Genomic DNA, 27,385 nt, shown 5'->3' on the forward strand with positions numbered 1-27,385 from the left:
TAAAAGCTTTGCGTCTACTGTTCCATGTACACGAGGAACTATAATAAAATTGTGAGTAGGAACATAATATCTCGAATCAATAAGATGTATTTGCCTATGAAGGAGGAAGTGTCCTGCGGTCACATGGACCGAGGAGACGGGGGGAAAAAGAAGAGACAGACGAACTGTGGAGTACTCAAACTATAGCACAGAGTTTATTAGGACTAGAAGGACACAGTGGGTTTGGCTTTCACATGCACTCAGCACTTTGCTGTACATCACAATAAGAAAGAAAACTCCCTCATTCATCCCATCCCTCCTCCCTGCACCCTTCTCCACCCCTCCTTCCCCTCACTTCCAGCAAACTGTGTGAGTCTGTGTGTGTTTGTGTTGACGCGTTCCCCGGTGAAACAAACAGAGCATGACAGTCAGAGAATAAACAAAGTGCTGATGTCTGTGTGGGCATTGTCTGGGAGATCATGCTAACAAGGAGGCACTTCAGTCTGATTCAGATTTTTTTTTTTTTTTCCCATATCAAGTACACAGAAAAAAAAAAAAAAAAAAAACAGGCTTGCATGAGATTGTAAGGATGATTAAAATTACTGGACCATCTTTCACTATCTCAAATACAGAAAATACCACATTCTTAAAACAAGCAGAAGAGGCCGCGCTCTTCCTCCCTTTCAAATGGCTGTGCTGCTGCGAGAAGGCCACTTCTTTGCGGTGGTGTTTGCAGGATCCTCTGGTGTCTTCCTCCCCTCCTCATCTGCTCTGACATGAATGAACTGGACCGATTAAATACAATTCAGATAGGATAAAACGTTCCACGCAGCCGTTGATACCCTGTATCTTTGAATATGGTTGAACACAACACAAGAGGAAGACCCTTTAGATTTGTGAGGCATTTTGAAGAGTACGTTAAGATCAAGTGTAAGGGGGCAAAAATATAAAAAACCTGTACACGTGACAACAGCGGCTATGCAGCAATAACTTTTAAATGGAAAAAAAAGGCAAAGGGAGAGCAAGAACACTTTAGTTTCGGATGTTGAAAATAACCGGCCTGTGTGAAGAATATCAATACAATAATGTGCCTTAATGATCAGAGGTAAAAACATTTTTCATTTGGTGACAAAACAGCATGACATTGTTTTAAATTGTGCAAATTGTAAGTCAGGCTGAGTGCATGTGTTGCTCTCCACTCAACGGGGACTGTGCAGAAAATTGAGCAAAAAAAAAAAAAAGAAAAAAAAGCAGATATTTTTGTTTCTGTACAGCATATTAATTCGTTTTTCAAACTCCACATAATGTCAAATATAAAGTGACACTGTAAACCAAGGGAGACGTCTGTGTGTATACGATGCTAACATCAGTGGAATGAGGTATGCAAAAGCGAAAGGGATACAGCTGTCCATACTTACACTTGTCCATGCAATGAAAACACAACACGATTCTCACAATTCAGTCTGTGTGTGCGTGTGTGCGTGTATGTGTGTGTGTGCGTGTGTGTGTGTGCGTCTATCTGACTGCGTATGTATGTACTGTATGTGTGCTTTAAGCAATATGATATGTCTGCAGGCTCATATTTAGAGAAAGTGTAGAAAACGGATCACACATTCTGATCCTCCTGTGGTTCTAAACGACGGCTAAAAACCTTCAAAAACCAGGAAATCGACATGACAACAGTATCACAAAACTAAACTGTAATCTTTGGCCTGAGTGTACGCAAGGCAATGTACATTATGTGTTGAGGTTGTTGAGGTGATGTGTTCTGAATGTTTAAGGAGTGATCTGAGGTATGGGAGGTGGAAATACAGAGAAAGAATAAGTTAGTGAGTATGAGTTGTACAGATGGTGACGCTCGGAGGGCTGTAATTAGATGAAGAGATACTGGTGCAAGATAACAGGCCAGAAAGTAAAGGACCTAAAGCGAGTGAAAAAGAAATTCAGTTTCTGGAAAAACAAAAAAAAGAAAATTCACTAAGACCCCATCTTCTATTCCCTGTGGTGGTCTTTATTATACAGTGGATCCCCTGAATATTAGCTTGTTTTCTATTTTTTTCTGTTTTCATCAACATCAGTGGCTCTGTTCTATAGTCCAACAATCCTGAGGGTGAGTTAGGTTTGTCCGAATATTTCCAAACGCCTCCGCAACATTGACCATCCCACTACAAATGCCCAGGGTCTCAGGGCCTGGTCACCCCCCCCCACCCACCCACCCACCCCCCATGGGCTGACCATTTAGGCTTTTAGACAGGCTGTCTCCGGCTGCTGCTCAGGCCCCCGCCTGTGGGCCAATCAGCAGCGGGGAAGCCCCTCAGAGCTCCTTCCCTTTGTGTGTCTGTGTGTGTGGCTCCCACACTGTCGATGCGCCACTAGGGGGCAGAGTTGGACATGGAGTCCACAGAGTTTACACTGGAAGACTGCACACGGCTGTGGGAAATAGACACGTCTTGGTGCTGCAGCAGAGGAAAAGCAAGAGAGGGAGAGTTTTGTGTGGGTTAATTTGTATGAATGTGCGCAAGTTTATGATACGCCTGTGTGCGTTCACTTACATGCCTCCTGAAGATCCTGTCCAGCAGGCTGCGTCTGGGCGGCTCTGGTGGCTGATTCCAGTCCAGATCTGGAGGTCTGGTCCCTTGAGGCCCAAACACATTCAAATCTCTGAAACATTCAGTTTCTATCATCTAGAGGAGAGGAGAGGAAATTTGGTGAACTTTGGTAAGTGAGTTCTTCCAGCAGTTATACAATCTGCACTGAGCATTTAAACATGTCATATTAAGTGCACACACTTACCTCATTCTGCCATGGGATGGAAACGCTGCCTGTAGCAAATTTGGAGTAGAAGTCATTGTCAGTTTGGTCCAAATTTACTCCCTTGACTGTGGAGAACTGCTCTATGTCCAACACATCCTTACAGTACACTGCTCGAGGCTGGGAGAGGGCAATGACCAAGGAAAAGAAGGGGTTGGGAAGAAAAACAGGAGACAAGTTTATCTAAATAGATAATTTCTAATCATGGAACTTGCTGTTTACTTCTTGCAGTGGCCATTTTGGATTATTTTGGTTAGCGTAAACGTCCTTACTGAGAGTTTCACACTAGACTTTAGCAGTGGGACTGACTGAAACATGCAGGGTGTACAGTAATATGAACCGCTCACATCAGGCACAAAGGGAGGCTCCACTATCCCAGCCTCCAGCCTCTTGAAGTTGATGTTTTTGAAGAACGAGTGGGCCTTGACACCCGCTGCTCCGTCCGCCTGGCACCCCAGCCTCTGCTTAGGGTCTTTGGTCAGCAGCTGGGTGAGTAGAAGCAAAGATGAATCATGAAACTGTTATATCATTCATCCATTTCCTCCATACAAACATCTTCCCATCGAATCAAGCCTCACCATTCTACAGATGGCCTTAGTGTCCTCTGTAAACTTGTCGTTGTACTCCTCCTCTTCCTCCTGCACCCTCCTCTCCACCTCCTCCCGTTTCACCCGCTCTTTGCGGGCGCGGAAAGGCGATCGTCCGGCGGTCATCTCATAAACAAGACAGCCCAGCCCCCACCAATCAGGACTCATGCCGTACTTTTCATTGTTTATCACCTCCGGAGCTAGAGAGAAAGGGAAGCAGTTTGTTATGGTTAAGAACTTGTAATCACTCAGGTAAGTTTACTCATGGAAATGTTGACTGCAGTGTTTCTTACCCATGTAACCCACAGTTCCCACCCTGCCTCTGATGTGCTCTCCTTCAGGCACTTTGATGGCCAGCCCCAGGTCAGAAATACGGATGTGTCCTGCAGCAAAACAGTGATGAGTATGATACATTGAATTTATACAAAGTTCAGCAGTTTATGAAGTGTTACTGTAGTTTGAAATTGTGTATCAGCATCGAAACAAAAAAATGCTGTAACCACAAATCTAAGCTTCCAAAACTCACCATTGTCATCTAACAGGATATTCTCTGGTTTCAGATCCCTAGGATCAACAAAGCATGTGAGTGCGTTAAGCAATTTGTCTGAGAACAGTATCAATTCTCACACAAATGCAATTCAAGAAAAAATGTTCTTGATCATGTACTTAAGACTGTGTAATAACTACGGCGCTACCTGTAGACGATACATTCCCTGTGGAGATGCTCGAGCCCACAGCAGATTTGAGCAGCGTAAAACTGGACCCTGTCTTTATCAAAGCCCGGCGTGCCCATGTTGTAGATGTGAAACTTCAGGTCTCCACCGTTCATGATGGTCAGCACCAGACACAGAGCGTCTTTGGTCTCATATGCGTACGCTAAGCTCACCTAGAGGACGAGAGCGACGTGTTAAATGGTATAAAAGTGGCCAGACAAGGGAACAGACAACAAAACAGAAGCAACTGCAAGATAATCCGAGCGTACTGTGCCGCAAATACTCGTCTTTTATGTTGACTCACAACAAATCTACTGTTGACTTTCTCTAAAATCTGCTTCTCGTTGAGTGCCATCGACTCTCCTTTCCTCTTCTTTATCCTCTTCTTCTCCAGCTTCTTGCAGGCGTACATCTTCCCCGTTGCTCTGACCTGGCAGGCACACACCTGGGAAGAAAAACCAAATCTCGAATATTACTGTTCGTTCAAATCAAAATATATTAAGCATCATCGTCATCATCATCAATGTGTATCACTTTCACCATAAACTGTATCTCCTACCTCTCCAAATCCCCCCTTCCCCAGCACTCGGTACTGCCTGAACGTGTCTTTAGTGATTGGTTGCCTGACAGAACACAGACACAGGGAAATCCATTAATAGACGCTCATATATTATCGATTAGGACAGAGATATTATCTGCGGAACTTAATACCATCCTGAGTCTGCTTCCTGAATAGAGGGTGGGGCATCTTGGACGCAATTTCACTTTCCAGACATGGATACAATCAAGGCAGCTCTGAAAGCCGGCTGTTTGCTTCTAACTGCCTTTGACATACACTTTGCACTAAATATTTTCCCGTCTGGAGGGATCACACTCCTCTGAAGAGTCTCTGAAGTGAACGAGTGAATTATTCCAACATTTATTACAAGTGTTAATATATGTTTTTATGTCAACAATGTTGGACAATGTTGAGTTATCTGTGCTTCACAGAGCAGAATGGTTTTAGTTATTTTTATGCTTTTAGACGGCTCTTGGGTTTGTTGTTTCTAAGATTAAATATTGATTGATAATTGTATTAGAAATGTTATTCTTGAATGTAACTGAGTACATGTACTGAAGTGCTGCACTATTCAGGTACGTGTACTTCAGTTGAGTATGCTACTTTATACTTCAGCTCAATTATGTAAATATTGTACTTTTTTTTCTCCACTACATTTCTCTGACAGCTAGAGTTACTAGTCATTTTGCACATTATTATTTTTACAAACAAAATATATGACCAGTACATAAAACACAGTGTAACAGGTTGAACTGCCCGACAATAAAAAAAAGTAGTTAAAATTAGTTTCAACTGCAGCAGCCGCAACATTAAAATGCTACTTAGACAGTAACTGCGACAGTAAATGCACCTGTAATAATAAATAATATTACATATAACAGCATAACATTTAAAAGGAGTAATTTCTGAGGACTTTTACTTTTGATTTTAATACTTATACTACTACTTATACTTGGTAAGATTTAGAATCTGAGATATCATTCTTGTCCTAATTTTTTTTTTTTTACACTTGTATTCCTACTTTTACCTTATACTTATTCCAGCACTGGACAGAGAAATCATATTATACTCCATTTGTACATGAGACTGATTTGGGCTCAACAAATTGCACTTGAGATGATTGGTGTTGAGTATTTAGACTTGAATGTAGTGACTGAAGTTAGAACCAATCAGAGTATGTGAAGTATAAATAAATTAAACCGTAAAAAGACATCTCTGTGCTTTCAGCATTTGGATACGTTGAATACATGGCTATGAAATTAATGTTAGAAAAAAAAGACAAAAAGTTCCAAACAACCTCTCCAGCATCTTCCACTGCAGGAACCGGTCAAAGTACATGGAGTTCTGGTAGTCCTCGAACGGAGCTCCACTCAGGTAGTCATGAACGGCCCTGGTCAGACACACAACACCGCAGGCTCAGACAACACAGTTACAACTGAGAATGAGATGCAAGCTCAGATCCAATTCATCTGTTTGTTATATATATAACATGAGGTAAGAAAGGCAGAGGGGAAACAGGTGAGAGTTCAGCAGACAGGTGAGAGGGAATAAAGACAGCGGCAACTCACTTGCGGCAGTTGCTGAAGATCTCCTTACATGGACTGAGCTCGAGGTTCTCTCTGCACTGGTCTGCAAAAACCTCTGCTATGTCTACACGCTGAGGTGACTACATCAACACATGTAAACACACACAGTGACATACACGCACACATGGACAAATACATTACCTTTTATTACACACACCAATCAAACTAGGGAGAAACATACATAACTCAGAGAGCACAGAGCAGTAACAGTACATTATGTACAAATGCTTTGTGCAAAGATTACATTGTTATTTTTGAACATTTAATGTGTTCATTGAATTACTACACCCTTATGAGAACCCTTGTAATGCAACATTATTGTCTGCTGTCCATAGGTTTTAACATTAATCACTGTGAAAGGTCACTAAATACACTTTTACTACAAAATGTGAGATACAGGAGGTTCAGAGGTTTGTAAATGTATCAGATAAAGAAACTTACTTGTTTTGAGAGAAAAGTCTTGATGATCTGGTCTCCTCTGCTTTTTCTTTTTTCATCAGGTGTCACCTCATAGTCTTCCTAAATAACAAAATAACTCAGAGTCACTGACAATGTCCTTCCTATTATACAGTCTCGTTAATTTGAACAGATGTAATGAAAGTAATGGATTTATTTTATGCCTTAAGAGCCGCACGTATTGTACTGGTAGTTACAGTATGTACATGTGTTGACACTTTCTAATGAATAACCTTTAATAACATTTTTATAAGTTGTAACTAAGGGCATTATTGGTTTTGTTTTATAGATCAGACATTAATAAAATCAACTGGCGTTTATCCACCACAACACTTTTTTTATCTCTTTAATTCATCAGGAATTCAAGATCAAACAATAGACTGTTTCTGAACTTCTGGAAAGGAGCTTCAGTGCATCCAGACCAAGATTTATTTATTTACAATTTTTTTTAAAAACTTGTTCCTTATTGGAGACTAATTAACTAGCATCAGCGTACACTAATGACTTCAATACGATTTGTAACTGCAGATTACTTTGCAGTTCACCTTTATCAGTGATAAAGAGAAATAACAGTAAAATTGATTTTTACAACTTATAAATCCTTTACAATGAGAGACTTCTTAGTTTGTGATAAGTGATAAGTCCAGATGGACTTATAAGACTCCAAATCTACTTCTGCAGTAGTACAATTAGGAATTAGGAAAAACATAATTTACGTAACATAAAATAACAAACAAAAACTTTGTCTCTTCTCCCAAGTTCCACAAATAAAAAGCCAAGCAGAGTCAACTAAATATATAGAGCTCAAAAGAGAGGGGCAATCAATTACACTGATGATGATGATTTAGGATCAGGTCTCAGGACTAAAACCAGACACTAAACTTCCCCCCTCTCTCTACTTTCCAGCTGTGAAAAAAATAAAAAGCCAAATTTGGATCAAATTCTTCTCAATGAAAAATTGGTTGTTTTATTTTTATGATAGAAAAGCTGCTGCTTAGTGGCGATGAGGCCACTTCAGACACACACCTCTCACTCTGTGTGTGTCGCTGTCAATCTCAGATAAACATATGCTGCTCTTGGCCCCCGTGTCTGAACATACGTAGCTGTTGACACAAACAGGTTTGGCCATTACACGCTGGACTTGTTGGACTCGCAGAGGCAACAACGTAAAAACCACTCTGATGCATTTGGTAGCCAGCACTTTTAACTTCTCAAAAAGGGAGGAAGCAACATGGCTCCCATGCTGCACGCTGACCCGACTCCTTCTATCGGTGTTTTTTTTCCAACAGGGTCTTGTGTTGCCTGGCAACCACACAGTAAACACGGCGGGATTCCTTGAGGTCCTGGAGTGTCACAGTGTGTCACACTAGTGTCACCGTCTTTCCACTACAAAACACACACACACACACACACACACACACACACACACACACACACACACACACGTATATATACAGTACATACACACATAAGCCTGAGGCTTAAGGAAAACAGGCTTTAAAAAGCCACAGCGTCACTGACACTTCTGAACAAAGCACAAAGAAGTCCGGCAATACAAACATGATGTATATGCAAAAGTAAATATATACAAGAGTATGACTGAGAGAGAGGGGGGGGGGCAAAAGGTAAATTGTAATTGCTGCCAAGTGTTGATTTACCCAGGCTTTATTATCAGAGGCTCTAGAGACATCACACACACACATAGACACATACACACAGAGTGTAAATGAGCTGTCTGACTCCCACCCTCTGTCAGTTGGGGGGGGGTCAGCCAAAGGGAAAAGAAGACGCCCCTTTAGCCTTTTGGAAGCAGAGGGGATCCAACACACAAAAGCAGACATAAAATTGCACACACACACGCACGCACGCACGCACGTACACACACACACACACACACACACACACACACACACACACACACACACACACACACACACACACGCGCGCGCACACCTTCTCGTGATGTAAGAGGAAACACTGGAACCCCCAAGCACATTCCTTCTTCTGCTGCACACACCGAAACTCACACACACACACACACACACACACACACACACACACACACACACACACACACACAAAGTTGTGTCTCCATGACTTCAGAGGACAGTACATTGACTTACATTCATTTCCTGGAGACTTAGTCTAAACTTAACCGTGACTACTATTTGCCTGACCCTAACCTTAAACCATGTCTTCATCTTAAACTGGCATGACTCACATTATGGGGACCTGCTTTTTGTCCCCAAACGGAACATAAGTCCCCATAATGTGACTGTGTAAACAGATTTAGGTCCCCACAACACTCACATAATCTCCCTCTTCCTCCTGAATGTTCGTGTCCATGCTTTCTCATGGCTACCTCTGCTTTGTTTCGTTTTCTTTAGAAAAACAACCCAAATTTTTCTTGTATAGCTCAAAAATTTTTCTGATTGGATCAACAAACTAAGAGGCCACAAACTAGTTTACTTACTTTCTTTAAAGTATGGTGACTAGGTTACATAATAAAACTGTTTCTAGTAAACCTCATAACTGCACAGGGCTCGCATGTTATTTAATCACTTGAAATACAAGCACCTGCCTGGTTGTAATCACCCTCAGGCCTGGTTTATTGTCAGTAAAGTGGTGAGTATAATGCTCGACACTGAGAGCGGACTCAGATTTCGTCACATGGTCTGCAGAATTAGCTCCAACATGTGTTTGGGATGAGCGCCTGTGAGTGGTTTCCCCCTCGTCCTGGGTGATGGTCACTTTTATGGATGGGTGGTCGAAGGGGGGCAGAGGAAGGGAGGGATGGGGATCTGTGAGTGTGTGTTTGTGTGTGAGTCTGTGTGTGTGGGTGGGTGGGGGGGGTAGAGGGGGGTCAGGGGGATTGGGATTGGGTGGGTGCTGGGATTGGATGGTGGTAGTGTGGGAAACAATGCTGTCCTTTCTGCCCTGTCGCATGCTCGCAAAGATATTCTGGGCATAGATAAAGACTTAAATGTGTCATGTGCGAGGTATTCCGTCTAGACGCACAGAGAGTGAGATTGGAGGGCGGAAAGGGGGGTCAGGGCAGCAAGCTGGGTGGAGGGGGGGGGGGGGGGGGATCTGGGTGGTTGAATAATCACTACTCAGTTTAATTGTCTCCTCTGGCTGCATGACCCAGCGCCAGCATACTTTCAGGCTAAGTTGTAATCAAAGTGAGTGCACTGAAAAAGTGGATGGCTCTGTGTGTTTTCGAGACCTGCATATATCCTGGAAAAAGTTTTTTTTTTTTTTGCGCTACTCTTAACATTGCCACACCTGGGAACATAGGAGATTCGCTGATCCCCTCCCCGTTAGTTACTACTGCTACGCCTGTCAGGGTCTCCATCGTATGATGGTACCTATGCACTTTACAATAATGACAGATTTACCGCTCAAAATTCACAGTCATTTTTTGAAACAATGGGTCTTTAATTTCACACAAAAGCAGCAGGCTTCCCATTTCTATCCGACGGCTGTGGATTTTATCGGACAAAGTTACAAGTCGATATTTCATCCGATGAAGCTAGCTAGCATAAGCTAACATTAACACTAACTTTTGCGAGTTGGGTGAAAAACTTTTTTAATGTTACCAGATGATTCACATTAGGATGATGATCATGTGAAATAACACATGGTGACTATATACGTTTGTATAATTCAAAAAAACTAAAACAAACTCAGGCTAATGCTACATGTCCCAGACAGAAGGTCAACATCACATGCTGATAATCCATGTAGAAGACTAATGCTTTGGACTTATGCTTTGGTGTTTGTAATTTCAAGCAGTATGCTTCAACACGATAGAGTTGATAATAATATCGTAGAGGACAGTGAAGCATACTTCACTTTATTTGATGATGAGGATTACCGAGGACTTTGCCAAATGGTAACGGTAACACTAACATATTAGATTGTGTTACTTTGGCAAATGTAGCACTGTCTGATGCAGGTTTTACTGGAGTGGAAGTCTAAACTTCCCCAAACCAAATAAGAAGTAGGGCAGAGCCACTGTTACTTATCTACACTATGATATAGGCGAATACCATTTTGGCAGCCAGAGGGTTGATGTTCCTCGGGTTGGGTGGATGTTATTTTTCAAATGTAACACCACAAAATAATGTACTTAGGTAATGGCTTGACCATTACTCACTGTTTAATCCATTCCTTACACATTGCACTACCACCATGCTTGAAATATCAAGTATCTCTCTTATTGAAAACCAACAAACTTGCTGTTCCTTGTTAATAAGCAATGATTGGTCAATTAAGAGTTAAAAGCTCTGTTCATAAATACTTTGTGATTACTAAAGGGAAAAAGATGATTGATTGTTGCCTTTGGGGATACTCTGGGATTCCTAATGGCAAACTTCTGGTAAAAAGACACCCACTCAGTGGATGTGCGTGCATGTGTGTACCATTGCGTCCAGTAGCTGGATGCATCGTTGCAGTTTGGGTCTGGTCTCACAGTAAAGACGGAAGAGAAGCCGTCCAATGGGCTGTTTCTCACAGATGCAGACATAGTCCCTCTCTGCAACAAGGGAAAAAGGGAACAACTGCTTTAAAACACAGCCAGTGGACAAACATACACACTTCAGATGCAGGTGAGCACACACAAACACATACCGATGCTGTTTCCGAGCTCAGTGCACTGGCTTATATGGGGGAAGCGAAGGATCTCCTTCCATTTTTTACTCCTCCCTTTCCGCTTTCCTCCTCCACCTGTAGCAACAAAGAAAAACAAGAGGTGAAAATGGTGTGATGAAAGTGCTTCATAAAGCTTTCAGTTTATTCTCACTAGTGAGGAGCAAACCAAAGCCTATAGGCTAAAAGAGGTGGGAAAACAAGGTGGGGGTGGGGGGGTTGTGTGTGGCCTCTCCCCTGAATGAAATCATAGTCTCAGTGTGTATATATAATTCATAGATTACGTCTCACTTCCTTCGTAAATCTCTCCTCTCTCTACTGACTTTCTTCTTCGGTAGTTTTTCTGAAAGTGGAACAGTGTGTGTTTAGTGTGTGAGTGTGTGTGTGGGTGTGTGTGTGTGTGTGTGTGTGTGTGTGTGTGTGTGTGTGAGTGTGTGTGTGAGTGTGTGTGTGGGTGTGTGTGTGTGTGTGTGTGTCCACACAGACAGAAAGCCTATTCTGACCGGCTCAGTTCCCATCAGAATCCGGGACTTTGCCAGACTGGATTCCATCTCTCTGAATAATCATGCATCAGCTTCCTGCAGCAACGTAACACCATGATGAACAAAAATCATTTACATCCAGATCATCTCTTTAGATCTGTAAAACAAACTTCCTGTGCAGCTATCCATTAATCCAATTTATCCCGTCTTAAACTTGCCTTTCACATTTGACCACCTCCACATTTCCCATCTAAACCATGTTAAAATCCCCTCTGCCTTTTCCTCTCTAATACTGATTGGATTAAACACAAGTTATGTCACTGTTTTCCATCCATTCCAGCTTGCTGCGCCCTGCGTCATGTTCGTCTCAGTTTTTATTTTTTTCTTAATATGCGAAGACTGCTCTAATGAACTGACAGGGATTTCCTTTAACCGCTCAGTTCAGTGGAAATTGGCTGTGAGCGGCTCGCCTGATGTGAGAGGCAACATTGAGAGCATGAGAGCAGGAGAAGCAATGACAAGCAGACATCTTTAAGTAATAACCCAGGAATGTGAGAAGCACCACGTCATGCTGGAGCCTCTGAGTGAAAGCTTTAGCAGTTTCCCCATCAATCCTCCTGAATTACTGCCTCATCCTTCCCCCCGCTGCTGTTTGAAACTTATCTCAAAATGATTCTTAAACACAGGGTGCTGCCTTTGTAATATTATATGACATTTAGACTTTAATTAGTCAATACATTATACAGGCCTTGTTTATTAATTATCATGATATCAGTTAAGTCAATAACAGTTAAAGTGAAGCTACTGCATCACAGGTGAACTTCATTGTAACCATTTTAGTTATGTGCACTGTGCTACAAATGTCTCCTGAACTTAAATGAAGCTTTGTTCTTCTTTTTGTTTCAATTTGGCATCTATGTCTTTTTTTTGTTTTGCCTAAATATATGGACAGACAGATGCACAACACTTTATACTGTAAACACAAATGAAATAGTTGAATTCCTGCACACTATCAGCACTTTAAAGACTGACATTATAGAGACTGTTTTGGTCATTGACCTTCCTCATGTGTCAAATTCACAATATGGAACTTCCTTCTATGAAAGGCCAATTAAAAGTAGAGCCTAATTAACCTGAGACAACTGACGATTGCCACCATTGAAAATTCATATTTATATAACGAGTTTGGCTGGAGTTGCTGGAGTCTAAACTTTCCCAAATCCAATAAAGAAAGGACAGAGCTGCTAACGTTAGCATGATCTCTGATATCATTCAAGGTCTCGCACACAAAGGTTTCTTTTTTAACAATATAACCTGAGTAAACTTATATTGTAGTTAATGCAGTTAAGTGCTCTGTGGCTTTATATATAGGTAGTAAGCTAAGCTACTTAGCCAGGCATGCTAAACATTGCAGCTTATGTAAGAGCAGACAAACACACTTTTTAATCCATTCCCTACTTTTATGTTCCACAAAAAAGTCTTGAAGGAACCCTTACTATAACTTCAGCTCGGGTTTTTTTTTTTGGATAAAGGACCCTTCGTCACCACAGCTCAAACACACAGAGTGGTAGTGATATCACCACGGACAAAACGAATGTATTAATAACTGAAGTCAAAATATCCTCAGGAGAATCATTAACTCCCAGCACCTGCTCCTCATCAACATTACTGTAGACCAAACAAGCTATAAACAGGCACACTTCCTTATTTAAGCACTAGTTGTTCTCTGAAAACAGTTAATATGTAAAGTTATGCTCCACAAGGAAACCTCAGCGCGCTCTGCTGCGTTGCTGTGTGGTCCAATATTTTAATCTCTTTTAATAAAAACATGATGTCTGCCAAAAAGCAGAACAGTACAGTGAGCAGAGAAGGTCACTCCCCACGGGGCCCACCATGCTAAAAATGAATGCACTTGTGCTACTGTAAGGCGTTTGTGGATGAAAGCATCCACCAAATGGCGTAGATTTCCTGTGAAGGGTCAACGCCATGTCAAATAATTGTACCAAACATCAGCACTCCACCCAGGCATTCAACTTCTACACAATGCTGAGACAACCGCAAATAATGTAGTTGCTCCTTTTTCTCTCCGTGTCCTGTTTGCTTTCCTTTTCATTCCTCTAAACCTATTTATTTTTCATTTTCTCCCCAATCCTCATCTTCCCCTTCCTGCTTTTTATAAGTCGTGTCTCCTGCCGTCACTTTCAGCTCTTTCTTTGTCTCCTGTGTCCTTTTTTTAAATCATCACTTTGACATCATCACAACTAAGTTGCTGCCAGCCGATGACTGACCTCATTTGCTGCTTCAGGCCCGTCAACTCCCTTTTGTTTTAGGGTTGGATGAGGTTGCAAGTGTTCAGCTCTATGGGCATATGAACAGAGCATCGCAATAGATCAGTGGTTCCCTTCCTATTTGGCTTTTTTACCACTTTATATCTATTTATGGACACTTGTCATAAATATTATTCAGTAATTCAATTCAAAAAAGGATTAGCGCAAACTAGAGTGATAAAACTATTGTGTTGCAGAAACAGGTTTTTTTTTTTATCCTGTTATTCATCCCTTTATTCATCCCAACCCCTTCTGGGAACCACTTCTACAGATGATCAGATGTTCCTGACAGTAAGTGAAGATGGTGTTCAGGGCTTCGATTTGTCAAATGTAGTGTATTCATCATGGCTGCTAAAATCTTAAATGTCATCCTTCACTGTGTTAGGGTGTGGGAAAGTTAGTGGAGATGAAAACATCCACACCACTCGCCAGTCTCTTACCAGATCCCCTGTCAGCATATTTAATTTGTCCAGCTATAACAAACTACATTAGGACTTATTCCAGGAAGGAATAAGAGTAACAGCAGAGGCCTGTTGGGTGCACAGACCTGAACATCATACACAAACACACCCAACTGCTTTCACAAACAAATACATGCAAATATTATGCATAAACTATTCTCCATCTCCACATAATGGAATCAACCATCTGGATGTAACAAGTAATTTCCTGTCTGGTCCCAGTGGCTTTTGACATCTCCAATGTTTGTGCCCTAAAAAAATAAAAAATAAAAAATAAAAATAAAAATACAACCCTGAATCACTTCAAAAGGAGTTCAAGATGTGTGTTGCATTGTTGGTGGCCGTCAGCTGTTGTATATCTGCTCTCTGAAGGGAAAATGTTTTGGCGGGATGTAACAAACTATGTCTCGGGGGGAAGTTTACAGAAGGATTGTAAATATCAACATAAAAGGAAGCACTGTGATCTTAAAATCATGGTATGAAGCAGCAGGAAAAAAGCTCCACTTGGACGTGTTTTGTTTTATGTCCAGATCAGTAACTCTGGGTTCCTGTTTAACAAAACTGGGCTATTAAAAGTATGAATATGCTCGTAAATGTTGTCCATAAACCCTCTTGTCCTCACTCCCCCATCTATTTCTTTTTCTGTTAAACAGTCTTCGCTTTCTCAGAGCCTGTCACTTACACATGAGTAGAAATATGCACTGCGCCGTGGGTACGCTGCACACAGGAACTTGTCGGTCTAATTTGTTCCATGCGGGTACTGTGGTCGCCGCCCTTTATTTATGTTTCTGCTTAGCAGCTCTGACATCATGAAGGCACGTCAAGTGAAGCAAAAATAAGGTCAGAGAGGGAATGACATCCGTCTGGCGCGACACCAGGGGGTTACCGGCATCCCAAACATCTGTGTGTGTTTGTGTGCACACAGTGTTTCCTCTGTGACCTCTCTCTAGTAATGTCCTCATGCTCAATTTAACTGACTCAGGCAGTCCTGCAGGCCCCATCTATCCACACATTCAAAAACAGCCCTGCTTAGCTGTGAAGTTATATTCATAAAGTGTTGACACACAAAAGAATCCCGGCCATTAACCAGTTTGTAGCTCGCTCTCTCTCTCTCTCTCTCTCTCTCGCTCTCTCTCTCTCTTTCTCTCTCTCTCTCACTCACTCACATACCCTACACAAAGATGCACACAGTCTCTGAGGTTATCAAACACCTCCACTTATATTGACTCCATGCAGCCAGATCTGCTGTGGACAATCAGCCGAAACCACATCCTGAGACTCACGCTGTGCATCTGGCATATATGAATCAACATCTGCAACAGAATGTGATGTGAGAGCACTGGCAGAGAGGAGTGCTGTGAATATGTGCTATTCTTTACACCTACACTGTGCGCACAAAGTGAGAAAGATTTTGTTAGATTTCTTTGACTCTTCGCTCTCACCTCCTCCCTGCACCGAACCTAAAATTTCATCCCTGTTTACAAACAACTGATCCTATCTCTTTCTGATTATCCAACTCTTGCTCATTCTCACATCACCTCCTTTGTCTGATCTGTTAAATGTCGGCCTCGCGGTTGAGTCATGCCTCAGTGGTCAGCGAAGTACCAACTCAGTGAAGCCAACCAGCAAACAGACTATCAAACAAACGCCTTTGTTCTCTCAATGTCTTCCTCTTCCTTCTCTCCCACAATGTCCAGCTGTTCAATACTTGGACTTTATTTGCATGAAATCTGCATGTAAAGACTGGTGTTCTTATGTATGCAAAACTTGCGTGGTAAATAGACAACAAGCAAAGAAGAGAAGTTTGCATTGGCACTGTCTAAAACATCCTCTTCCTGCAGAGCCCTGCAGTGAGATTCTTAGCAGCACGCGCTTTTGCTTTATCACAAAAACATCTAGAAGACATAGGACTAGATATTCATCTCTTGCAAACAGTCACTTTTTCAGACTGTGATTTTTGTGGGTTGTATACAGGTGATGTAGAAATGCAAGATGGAAGATGAATGAACTAAACACCAATATATTTGACCAGATTATTAGATATACCAGTACAGGCTAATGTGCTTCAGCCAACAGCACTGCAACAAATCCAACACAAGGTTCACTTTTTAACACTCTATAGAAATTTTTGAGGCCTTGTGTACTAGCAGTAGTGTCCTCCACCTTTATCTCTACATGCGGATAACTTGTTATTGGAAGGAGGACATGTTAAGGTAAATACCCTCAGGTTTAGTTTAACTGCAGCGACTGTGTTTATATGTGTGGCCTGTGTGCCACAGGAAGCCAGGGGAAACGCTGCCCAGACCTGAGCAGAAGAGGAGGACTATAGCAGGAAGACACTCTTTGTTGCCCTGTTCCACCATGATGTCATGTCGGTCCCTCTGTCCAGCCGCCTTATTACCATCCTGAACGAGCCTCTCTGTCCACGTAGTCCTCATTATCGCAATAATAGCGGGACGATCTGGCCGTAACATCTGCTAACACGCTCAAACCAAACATCTGTGACGTCCACCTTTTATCTGGCAACACTCGACTATTCTTTGGACGACTACGGGGGTCACATGTTAAACCACTTAATGAGGGGTCATAAACTCAAAATCAGTCATAGACAATAAAAGGGAGATCTTATCAGCAGTATTGATGCTAGCATACAGCTGTGTATGGAGCTGACAATAACACCTGAATCTAACTTGACCTTAACAATGCAGCTGTATTTAGCATGAAAGCTAAACGTGTTTAAAGGTTGATTTACACATATTTTCAGTGTGCAGCGTGTTGCCCACAGCTACATTTGCACAAAGCTTTAAGAAAAAAGAAAGAAATAAAATCAAATGTGACTGTTTTCAAGTCTCGGTGTCCTTGTAAACATTACTGCTATAAATAGCAACCGGCCCAAGGGCAAGAGCAGTGTGTTAATACAAAGTGAGGTGGTCAAACCGGTCCGTGACCTCAGAGCTGGTGAGCTGTGACAGTTGTCGCTGGAGTGACTGTGTCTGTGTCTGTGTATGTTCCTAAGTGAATGTGCAGGAAGACAGTCGGTGTGAAAACTTGCATGCAAGGGCTGAAATTTCACATTAGCGGCAGAAGGCAGGGTACATTTCCTGTCTGGGAAGAGCAAGGTGCCACAAGTTTCCTGTTCTATAAATATCTAAAATATGGAATGTGAGGGAGGGGGAAAAACATTCAATAGACTGAAATTATATAACCCACCAGGCTTTCCGATCAAAGCACCACACACAGTGCAGGGCATGCCGGGTAATGCATGGTGTTTGCTCATCCATAAAGATCCAGGAGGACAGAGCATAGTCCACATGAAACTAGCCATAATAGGACACTCCTACGCTCTGACACAGCGTTAGTGTGTTTGTTCACCTCCATAAATGTTTTGATAGGGCGAACATTATGGCGATGTAATCTTAAATCTCCATGAGGGATGACTTTAGTTCTACTCGCTCGGAGTGAAACCCGGCAGTTACATCACAAGTGAGCAAACATGGAGGAAAGTGCTTCCAGTGAAAACAAGACTTATCAAAGTGATGGAAAACGTGGTGCATGTGGATAGATATTATTGAACACGGGTTTGTGTGTGTACGCGCGCGCACACACAGACACACACAAGCGACACAAAAACCCATCCCGGAAACAGGGTTAAAGTGATTACATTGCCCTTCTCAAGCTGTTTTTATCCTCTCAAGCTTGTTCTTCATTTCCTTTTTGTCCTCAAACACACACACACACACACACACTTCATGAAGATGTTTGTTCCACGTCTTGCTCCTATGTTGACATTCCATGTTCTTTTGTCTCTGTTATAGCAACATCCCTCGAAATAAAAAAAAGGTACTGGAGAGTGTGTTTTGGTCTTTACTGAGCTGAACTGCTTAGAGAAAGCTGCCGTTTCTGCTTTAACCCCATTCAACTGTTTATGTTTCTCTGTTTTTCTCTACTGATGAAAACTCAGACGATCCTAAAGGAAAGGTAGTTTGAGATTTATAATGATTTTACAAGATTAGATGCCATAAACTGCTTTATTTTTCCATTGACTGTGACTATTTTGTTCTCCTAAAAACATGGACAAGGTGAAACAAATGATGTTGTCTAAACTTTAAAGAAATTACATGGCCTCATGTAACTGCAATCTCTGTAATGTCTGACCTTGCTGTGTGTGCGTCAGCACGTTTGCAGGGATGTGCACAAAATGAAAAAGTGCACCGGCCAGCATTAAGCTCCTCATACAGCAGGAGACATTAGGGAGGAAGCTTCAACAGTTACAGTATTGATCATTCCCTGATTAATGCACATCAAATATTCATCGGATGCTCCATTAGACTGATATGGCAGCAGCACAGGAAGCACATGGAGACACAATAAAACCCTGCATAAGTTATCACCTGTATGTTTGACACGAGGACAAAAAGATATCAGTTTGTCTGCACAATGGATTGCATTCCTGGAGCACTTAAATGACGAGCTGTTCAAATTCATATTTTTCTGCATCCACTTTCCCCCTGCCCGCCTTGTCTACTTCTACTTTAGATAATTAACTCCTATATTTCCCAGAATTCCACTCAACAACCCCCAGAGAACAGGCGTGAACTTGTTGCATCCAGCTGAGTTACGTATACTGTATGTGTGGGTAGAGGCAGCAATAACAATAGAGATAGTAAGAGCCAGAGAGCTGAATTTTTCCACTCAAGAAAAAATGAGTCACACTCCTACTCAAAACACAGCGAGCCTTGTGGCGTATTGTCGATGGAGAAATGGGTATCTCTGCATCTTCTTTGCTTTGTATGTCCATTTAGAACTGCTGGTAGAAGATGGTGAACCAAGAAGCAAGAGCTTGCTCTTTAATTCTGAAGTATTCACATTAAAAAACCCTGACTTAACTGTTGATGCAGAAAACTTTAATTCAGTTTGAACTAAAACTGTGCTGAAAATATCTCAGCAGGGGGGCATCCAGCAGCCTAATGGTTAAGGTGCTTAACCACATGATCGCAATGTACTCAATACCAGGCCGAGGGACCTTTGCATGTCTGCCCTGGTGTCCTGTCTCTTTCTAGACTATCAAATACAGGCAAATTGTCAGAAATCATTTAAAAGAAAAGAAGCTATATAAGACCTGAAGGTGGCAGTTCACAGACGGTTCCCATCCAGTCTGACGGAGCCTCAGAGGATCTGCCAGGAAGAATGGGAGAAACTGCCCAAATCCAGATGTGCAAACCTTTTAGAGACTTATCCAAAGCTGTAATTGCTGCCAAAGGGGCTTCTATAAAGCAGAAGAGTCCAAATACTGACAGGTTTCAATTTTTGATTTGTAATAAATTTGCAAAGAGTTCTAAAAAGGTGTCTTCACTTTGTCATTATGGGTTATTCGGAGTAGATTGATGGGCAATTAAATCCATAACGCAAGAAAGTGTGCAAAATGTGAACAGTTGTTCACGCGTTCATGTATTATATACACACTGACTTGTCAGTTTATTAGGAACACCTAGCTAAAACTAACGCAGTCAAACACATAATGTTCCGTTTTTGACACTGTGTTAAAGAAGTGCTGTATCAACTGTGTGATCATTTTGGAGGCTGCACTTTGTGGTGCTTTTAAAGTGCACTGCATTATACAAAGAGGTTTGTCCGTTGTTAAGCCTACCCTCACTGATTTGATTGGGTGGTGGACAAAATAATAGGAACACCTGTCAACATAATGCAATGCAGTTCACACATACCGTTGGGTCTAAAAGTCTGTCCTTTGTCAGACTCTTGAAAGTCAGACTTTTGGACCCCACAGTATTGAAGAAACATTTCAGTCTGGATCAAAGTGGTGGATGGTGCAATTTTATTTTTGGGTCACTGACCTAATACTAACAGTATCTCAAGTAACCCTGACAGCCAGTAAACAGTGTCTAGAGGGTCTAATGTTGCAGGTCGAGTGCTCCTGAAGCATGTGTGCCGGCCGTGAAAACATTTAAAAAACACACAGCTATCGCTTTAACAATCCAAGTGAATCACCTCTGAGAGAAGTGATGAATATGAGATGCGTAAGAACGGGTCACGAACAGCCCTGCAGCTACTTGCAACAGACATTCTTCAGAAGTGTTCTTTTCTAACTCTCCCCATTTTTTCCCGTCAGTGAGGAAACGACAGGCTGGTTTCCCTCTTGTGTATTTTACTCTCCCCTCCATTAAGGCTCTCTACCCAATAAAAGTCCACGGCGTTATGTCATGGCTCCGTCCTTTCAGAGGGGTCCTGAGGGAGGAGCACTCCAGGCAAGTGTTTTTGTTTGTGTGGGAGTGGGAGAGACAGTTTGTGTGTGACAACAAAGTGTCTACTGTATATTATTCATACTGACATTACTATTATCTGACAGGAGGCGGATCAGACAGAACAACAAAGGGCTGTGTTGTGTGTTTGATGGTCGAGGTTGCACTGTCAAACAGGTTACACAGCTCATTTCGCTGAAATTCTGTTAGTTGTAACAACAACTGCTCCCCCCGGCTTGCCGAGACTTGCTGTGGCATCACATGAGAAAGCAACACAACCGCTACCACCCCACCCACCCCCACCCCCCACCCCCCTCTGCTCCAGGAGCTCGAAGACACTGTGTACATTCAGAACTTACACAAATCACTTGTACAGACAAATACCTCACGCTTGTAATCTTATGTTATGTTGTCTCATGCATACCTTCTTGACTAATCAGCTGGTAGGTGATGTTTGTGCTAATCAAAATATCCTCTTGAGAGTTCAATGGGGCAGAAAAAGATGATAGGATTGGTTTTTAACACAACACAATCCAATCAGGGCTTGTTGCAATCTGAATGTGGGATTCCCAAATAGATGTCAAATGATACCACCATGGTTAGGTATTGATCGTGTAAGGTTTACCCTTCTTTTCTCCCATTTGTGCTTTTGCACACAATGTAGTCCAGTTATTAAAAGCCATATAATTCTGGACTACTGCCGGATATCTCCAAGATATTAATGAAATTAGCTCATCAAATAGCAACTATTTGAGATGTAATCACACTGCGACTGCTGCTAAAATTGATTTATCTGCTGATTATTTTCTCAATTAATCATTTAGTTAAGGTGACGTCTTCAAATGTCTTGCTTCTAAACCCAAAGACACTCACTTTACAATGATTTAAAACTGAGAAACATCTGTAAAGTCACAAACTTGAGAAGCTAAAGACTGAAAACTTTTTTCAGATGCCCCGATATATCGGCTGCTGATCATTATCGGACAATTTTGATTAAAAAAAAAATATTGGTAGATCAGAATGAATGCTTCTAGTCACGAATCTCCATCACCTGTGGTTAATACTCTGGTGTCTGCGGCTGAGAGAAGCACTGTGTGCTGTCTGGTGTATACGCCCGCCGCCCACCATGCTCAATACACCAGCGTGCAACAGACCACCAAAACAAAACAACATTTCGGGCCGTGTGGAACTTTTATAAAGTATATGAGACAGATATAACGTACACCATCTGCAATGCATGCCATAAATGATTGGTATTGGCCGTGGATCAGCTGATATCACTTACAGATGATCGGTATCAGCAGCAAAAAAAACATGATAGCTGAATCCCTAATAGTTGCACATTCATTTTATTTCAGTCAGCTAATTGCTTAACCTAAATCATACGTTTAAAAGCATACATTTATATTTATAAGCTGTCAAATAAGGTCCTTGATTCATTAAAGGAACAGTTTCCGAGTTTTGCTGTTGGTACGCAGCTAACGTTAGTATTAACAGCTATTTACTTACCAGTCTTGCCAAGAGCTTTTGTTGCATTTCTCATACAAGAGGTTATAAAGTGACAAGACGGGCCAATCAGGCTGGAGCTAGTTGGTTAGAATGATAACTAAGTAAATTGCTGTTAATGCTATTGTTGGCTATATAGCAATAACAACATTTAAAGATAGCTTCTTTAAAGAGATTCCTCCATAGGCCACAAACAAATAAACGAATCATGACCAAAAGGCCTTAATAGTCTTCCATAATATTCTTTTCAACAAGTCTGGATTTAAATCTTTTGTTTCTGGGTAAAAAGCCGATAGTTCCCATCATGTCTCACCTTAGTTACATGTAAGTTAACTAATACTCAGGCCATTTTACCATGAAGATAGATGTGTTCTACCAGCTTTGCTGTACTGTATCGACTATATAAAGCAGGTCTCTGCATTGAATTTGTAGTGATTTTTACTTGATCTTGTCTTATGTAACTACAACATCCAAAAACACGACAGTCCAAATGAGAAAGCCAGAAAGCAGTGGAGTGGAATTCAGTCTAGTAGCCCGAACTAAATACCCCGGCTCCGTTACCACAATTCAAGTAAGGCATCTGGATGCAGCAATGCAGTTTTTCGCCCTTACTCTCATTCACTTCGACAGCCGATGACGTTCGCTCGCCTGGCTTGGAATCTACGACTGCTGCCAGCAAGAGTTGTGAATGGGGAGGCAGGCAGAGGCACACACAAACACATACACACACACACACACACACACACACACACACACGCACACACAATAAGCTCAGGGTCTACTGCACTGATGTTGCTCTCGTCAGAACGGCCGATTTCAGGTTACATTTAAACAAAGGAATTCACCCCCACTCGCCTCATCTGCTAACGCACACATAAATCTACAGTATACCCTGGTATTAAACCTGCACACTTAGTCTACCAACGTGTCAGCTAAGATTAAAACGCCCCATCCAAACAGTTGTCGCTGAAACAAAGAGGCATGTCAGGCCTGAAGAACTTCTTCTTAATCTGCTGTGACCCCGCCGTGTCCTCGGCTGACAGAGATCACACAGACAGCAGAGCTTTTCACATCAGTACATCAGCATTTCCTGCTGCTCTGACATGGTTAACAGCACTGTAGCTGTCAGATGATACTCAGATGACCACGCTGGAGACCGGGGTGTTTCATTTCACTGCATACTCATCATCCATAAAGTATCTTCCACAGAGACCGGAGAGCAGCTCCACAGGAAGATGGAGCTCGGATGGCAGTGGCCCACTCAGTTTGTTATATAACGATCAATTTGATTAAATAGCTTATGGGCTGCATCTGACTGATAGTGTATAATACCATTTGGCTTTATGTAAGACAGCGGTCACCTCACAAGATGGTTCTTTATGGACAGAGCTGCCTCTTTTTCCTATGGAAATCAAATTGTGTTCTTTATTTCCACTCTGTGATTATCATGATACTGCATATTGATCATAAATCCTCTTTGATCCAAAAGTTCCAGTTGGCTTTAACCTCCTGCCTCTAAGTTCTCATAATCAATGAATAGTGTTTGCAGGACCTTTGCAGTAAAGCCCAGCCCAGTTGTGTCAGAGCAGTGACTGCTGACACAGAAGAGCCAAAGAGGATACAAGGTTGGCTCAAGGCCAGTTTTTCTGTTTTTGCCGTGGGGATATCAATAGCTTTTTATTTCTAAGCTTTGCTGCCGCTCACACTGCTTTACTGATTTGGGAGGTGTGAGGACGCTGGCATAGACAAGGCAGTGTAAACTGGGCCTTCCTGTCATGCGTCCCCGGGACAGAGGATACATGTCTGTCGGTCGGGCTGTGGCTGGAGACGCAATCGCATTAACAAACAGGAATAAAAACTCTTTACTTGCTCCATTCACATTCTCTCACTGTTGCTGGTATGCGACCTAAAGTGAGCCTCGGTGTATACTGTACTAGAAGCAGAGGAGGTACCATCGGCACACGGGGATCTGCACAGCCTTTGGCACTGGGCCGTGTAAGATAAAACCTCTAATGATTCAGACAGTTAAAGGACACAGCCAGTAACACGCTCACAACAACCTGTGACATGTTTCAGTGTGCACACTGCAACAAATCTTTACTCAACTGTTGAATAAGTCTCGCATGGCTGCATTTGTAGGGCCATTGATCAAGCTGGTGAGAAAGTCGTGCCTCAGCTATTAACTCAAAGAACCATCTCATCCCTTAATGTGAAACTGTAAAAGGCCTTTTTCTCTCCCACACACAGTCAGGGCCGGCACTGGATGAGCACCAATGGAGCAGCTGGGACAAGCGAGATCTGTCATGGGTCATTAACTGCTCTTATTAATTCATGAAGCTTAATTCACCCGACCCAGTCGTGCTCTGCTCCCATGAAACAAACGTCCAGTCTGACGCTCAGGCGAATGCGTCCCTCATCAGGATTTCGACAGAGTGTCAGCTTCCTGTTTCACTTTATTATTCCATTAATTCCCATGAAACTCCCTCTGCCCTCTCCGTAGAGTCCGTATGTCATCATTGTGAGATAAATGGAAGGAGGCGTGCAGACTTCTCCTGCGTCACCCTTCAACTCCACAGGGACTGTTGCCACATGAAACAAGGTCTTGCGTGCAACAAAACTCGTGTATGCACTTGAAAGAGTGTGCATGTTTGACACGCTACAACACTGAATCACTTATCATTTACAGTGCTGCTCGTAAAAGATTAACGAATTTATGAAGAAGAGATTTAAGTACCCAGAACAGAGTTCCAAGGAAGTATGATGTTGGAGTGTGTTTTTGTTTTGTTTTTTTTAACAAGCTGGCTCCCAGAACAAGTTTGGGGATCTCCAGAAGACTTTAAGTAGGGCCAGAGTACATTCAGGAAAAACTTTATTCCATATTTGTTCAAATCACTGGGATTTATCTCTGTTTAAGACAGAAAAGACAGAATTTTCTTGGTCATAATTCAACTTCCCTTGGATAATTTGCTACAGAAATATTCCCTTGTATGACTTCCAGGGAACACATCTGAGACAGCTCTGCTTTATATGATAGTTATCATTTCATTTACAGCGCATTAGCAAACTTCTGACAATACTTCAAACTGGAATATAAGTGCCTGTGTAACCTGCAGTGACTGATGCCCATTCATGAGAAACAATCATAGAGTCAGACCGCATGATGTTTACCTGCAGGCCTTCCTCCTGCCCTCTGCACGACCCACTCAAAAACACCTATTAATGACACTTTATACCTTCTTATATCAGACCATGTAGTCAAACTGCATGAGCTGGCCTTCTCGGACATTTGCCCGCGTACACACGGATAACCTGAGTCTTTCTCTGTGCAGGCCCCATACAAAGATTTCAACACCAGTCACGTCATCAGATCACCGTTCAAATGCCAGCCAGCCTGCACTCATTTATTCCCTCTCTAGAAATTAGTTATTCCCCGCTTCGGTGTGTGTGTGTGCCTCAGCATGTATAATGTTGCGAAAGAGTGCATTCATTTGCACAGACAGCGAAAGCGGATGTGGGAGGCAGATTTCCCCCCCTTTCCTATGTGGGAAAACGCATATGAGCTGTCAAAATCTGTGAGAATAAGATAATCCACGAGACCGATCTCAGGTTAAAACTGATCACAAACGAACAGTGTTCAATGTGAAGTGTTGATGTTGTCTGTAATATGGCATAAGACTTTTTTTTTTTCTTCTGTTGCATCTGTAGGATTTACCTGCTGTAGTGAGCCGTGCAGTCCGCAGGCTACCTAGTGCCGTCATCATTACGATTATTCCCACCTTTTCTGCATACTGAGCGCAAAATGTGACACGGCCAGGCCTATTTACTATTTGCACTTAGCTCCTTTATGTGTCAACTTACCCTCTCTCGCTTTTAGCAGTACAGTGTTGGCTACTATGTTCTCCAGCTCCATCAAAGAAAAAAAAAAATCCTAAATGCAGAGGTTTTCGGTACACAGGCGTCTGCAGCGTAAACAGCGTCCTTAAGCTTGTCTGCTGTGTGTGTCTTCTTCACTCCTCGTCGGTATCCGAGCAAAATTCACTCATATCAAAGTCATAACGGATAAAACAGGATGTCATAGATTTGCTTGCAATGTAAGCTGGGCATGGTTCTTGTTGTGGGCTGGAAGTGCGGCGCTGCATTTCTACTCCAATCCCCCCAAAACCATTCCATGCGTAATGTGGGTGCGGAATCTCTCCGATGCAGGAAATAATTAAGTTGGAGGCACCGATGTATTCAAAGCGGGTCCTTTCAGCGGATTCTTTACAGCGGTACACCAGGATACTACCAGCTTTACATTACAACAGCAGGGGTTGGCTGAGTGCACCAGAGAGGACATCAGCGCGCACCCCCCCCCCCCCTTCCCCCCTCCCCTGTTGGTGCGTAATCAAAATGGGCTGGCCCTCTCTGTCACAGCTGCGTCAAGCCACAGAAAGAAACAACTCCACCAGAAGTTCAGGCAATTTGGCTGCAAAATAAAATTACCACTAGGCCTACTACTGGTTCGATTTCTGTCTCTAACAGAAGCTGAAGGAGACGCCACATTATAAATAAAACAAACAACAAACATTGATATTAAAATTCAGTCTTTGTGTCTTCTCATTGAAGCTGTTACAACTTACCACGTGTAAAGCAGTCACTATGACCTTTTACACATTTGCAAGCCCCTGTAACACCTCTATCACACATTACATTACCAGATATAAATGCATCAAGTCTGCAGGCACTCTTGTTGTAAAGCCAGGTAAATGCACATTCTTTCTTTGTCTTGAAATAAACTTCACTTTGTCGCTGTTGTAATGACACAAAAGAGAGTAAAGTTAGTAGCTTTAATACTGTGGTAGTGAATATTGAGTGGGAAAAAGGTAAAGTCGCCCTCTGGTGGTGGACTATCTGCATGATGAACTAGAACTGTCTTCTCAATAAAGTTATGGACACATTGCATTAAGCAGGAGCCTCTTGGCCTCCGCTGATATGTGCAGACATGGATAAACATGGATGAGAAGATTTATGG

The 27,385-nt window shown here is 42.2% G+C and overlaps 1 protein-coding gene across 1 annotated transcript; it reads right to left on the reverse strand.

The window, feature by feature from the left end:
* Positions 1-172: 172 nt before the first annotated feature.
* Positions 173-26,712, reverse strand: grk5l (G protein-coupled receptor kinase 5 like). The gene is made up of 16 exons (XM_056377268.1): positions 26,233-26,712; positions 11,324-11,419; positions 11,116-11,228; positions 6,677-6,754; positions 6,218-6,315; positions 5,947-6,039; positions 4,650-4,713; positions 4,395-4,535; positions 4,073-4,263; positions 3,904-3,941; positions 3,671-3,760; positions 3,369-3,577; positions 3,138-3,275; positions 2,773-2,910; positions 2,532-2,663; positions 173-2,435 (listed from the first exon to the last, which is right to left on the reverse strand). Exons 1-16 carry the CDS (start codon positions 26,282-26,284, stop codon positions 2,352-2,354), a joined length of 1,755 nt encoding a protein of 584 aa, XP_056233243.1. The 5' UTR covers positions 26,285-26,712; the 3' UTR covers positions 173-2,351.
* Between the last annotated feature and the right edge of the window lie 673 nt (positions 26,713-27,385).

The sequence above is a fragment of the Seriola aureovittata genome, chromosome 5, assembly GCF_021018895.1.
Source record: "Seriola aureovittata isolate HTS-2021-v1 ecotype China chromosome 5, ASM2101889v1, whole genome shotgun sequence".
In the NCBI taxonomy this organism is placed as follows: domain Eukaryota; kingdom Metazoa; phylum Chordata; class Actinopteri; order Carangiformes; family Carangidae; genus Seriola; species Seriola aureovittata.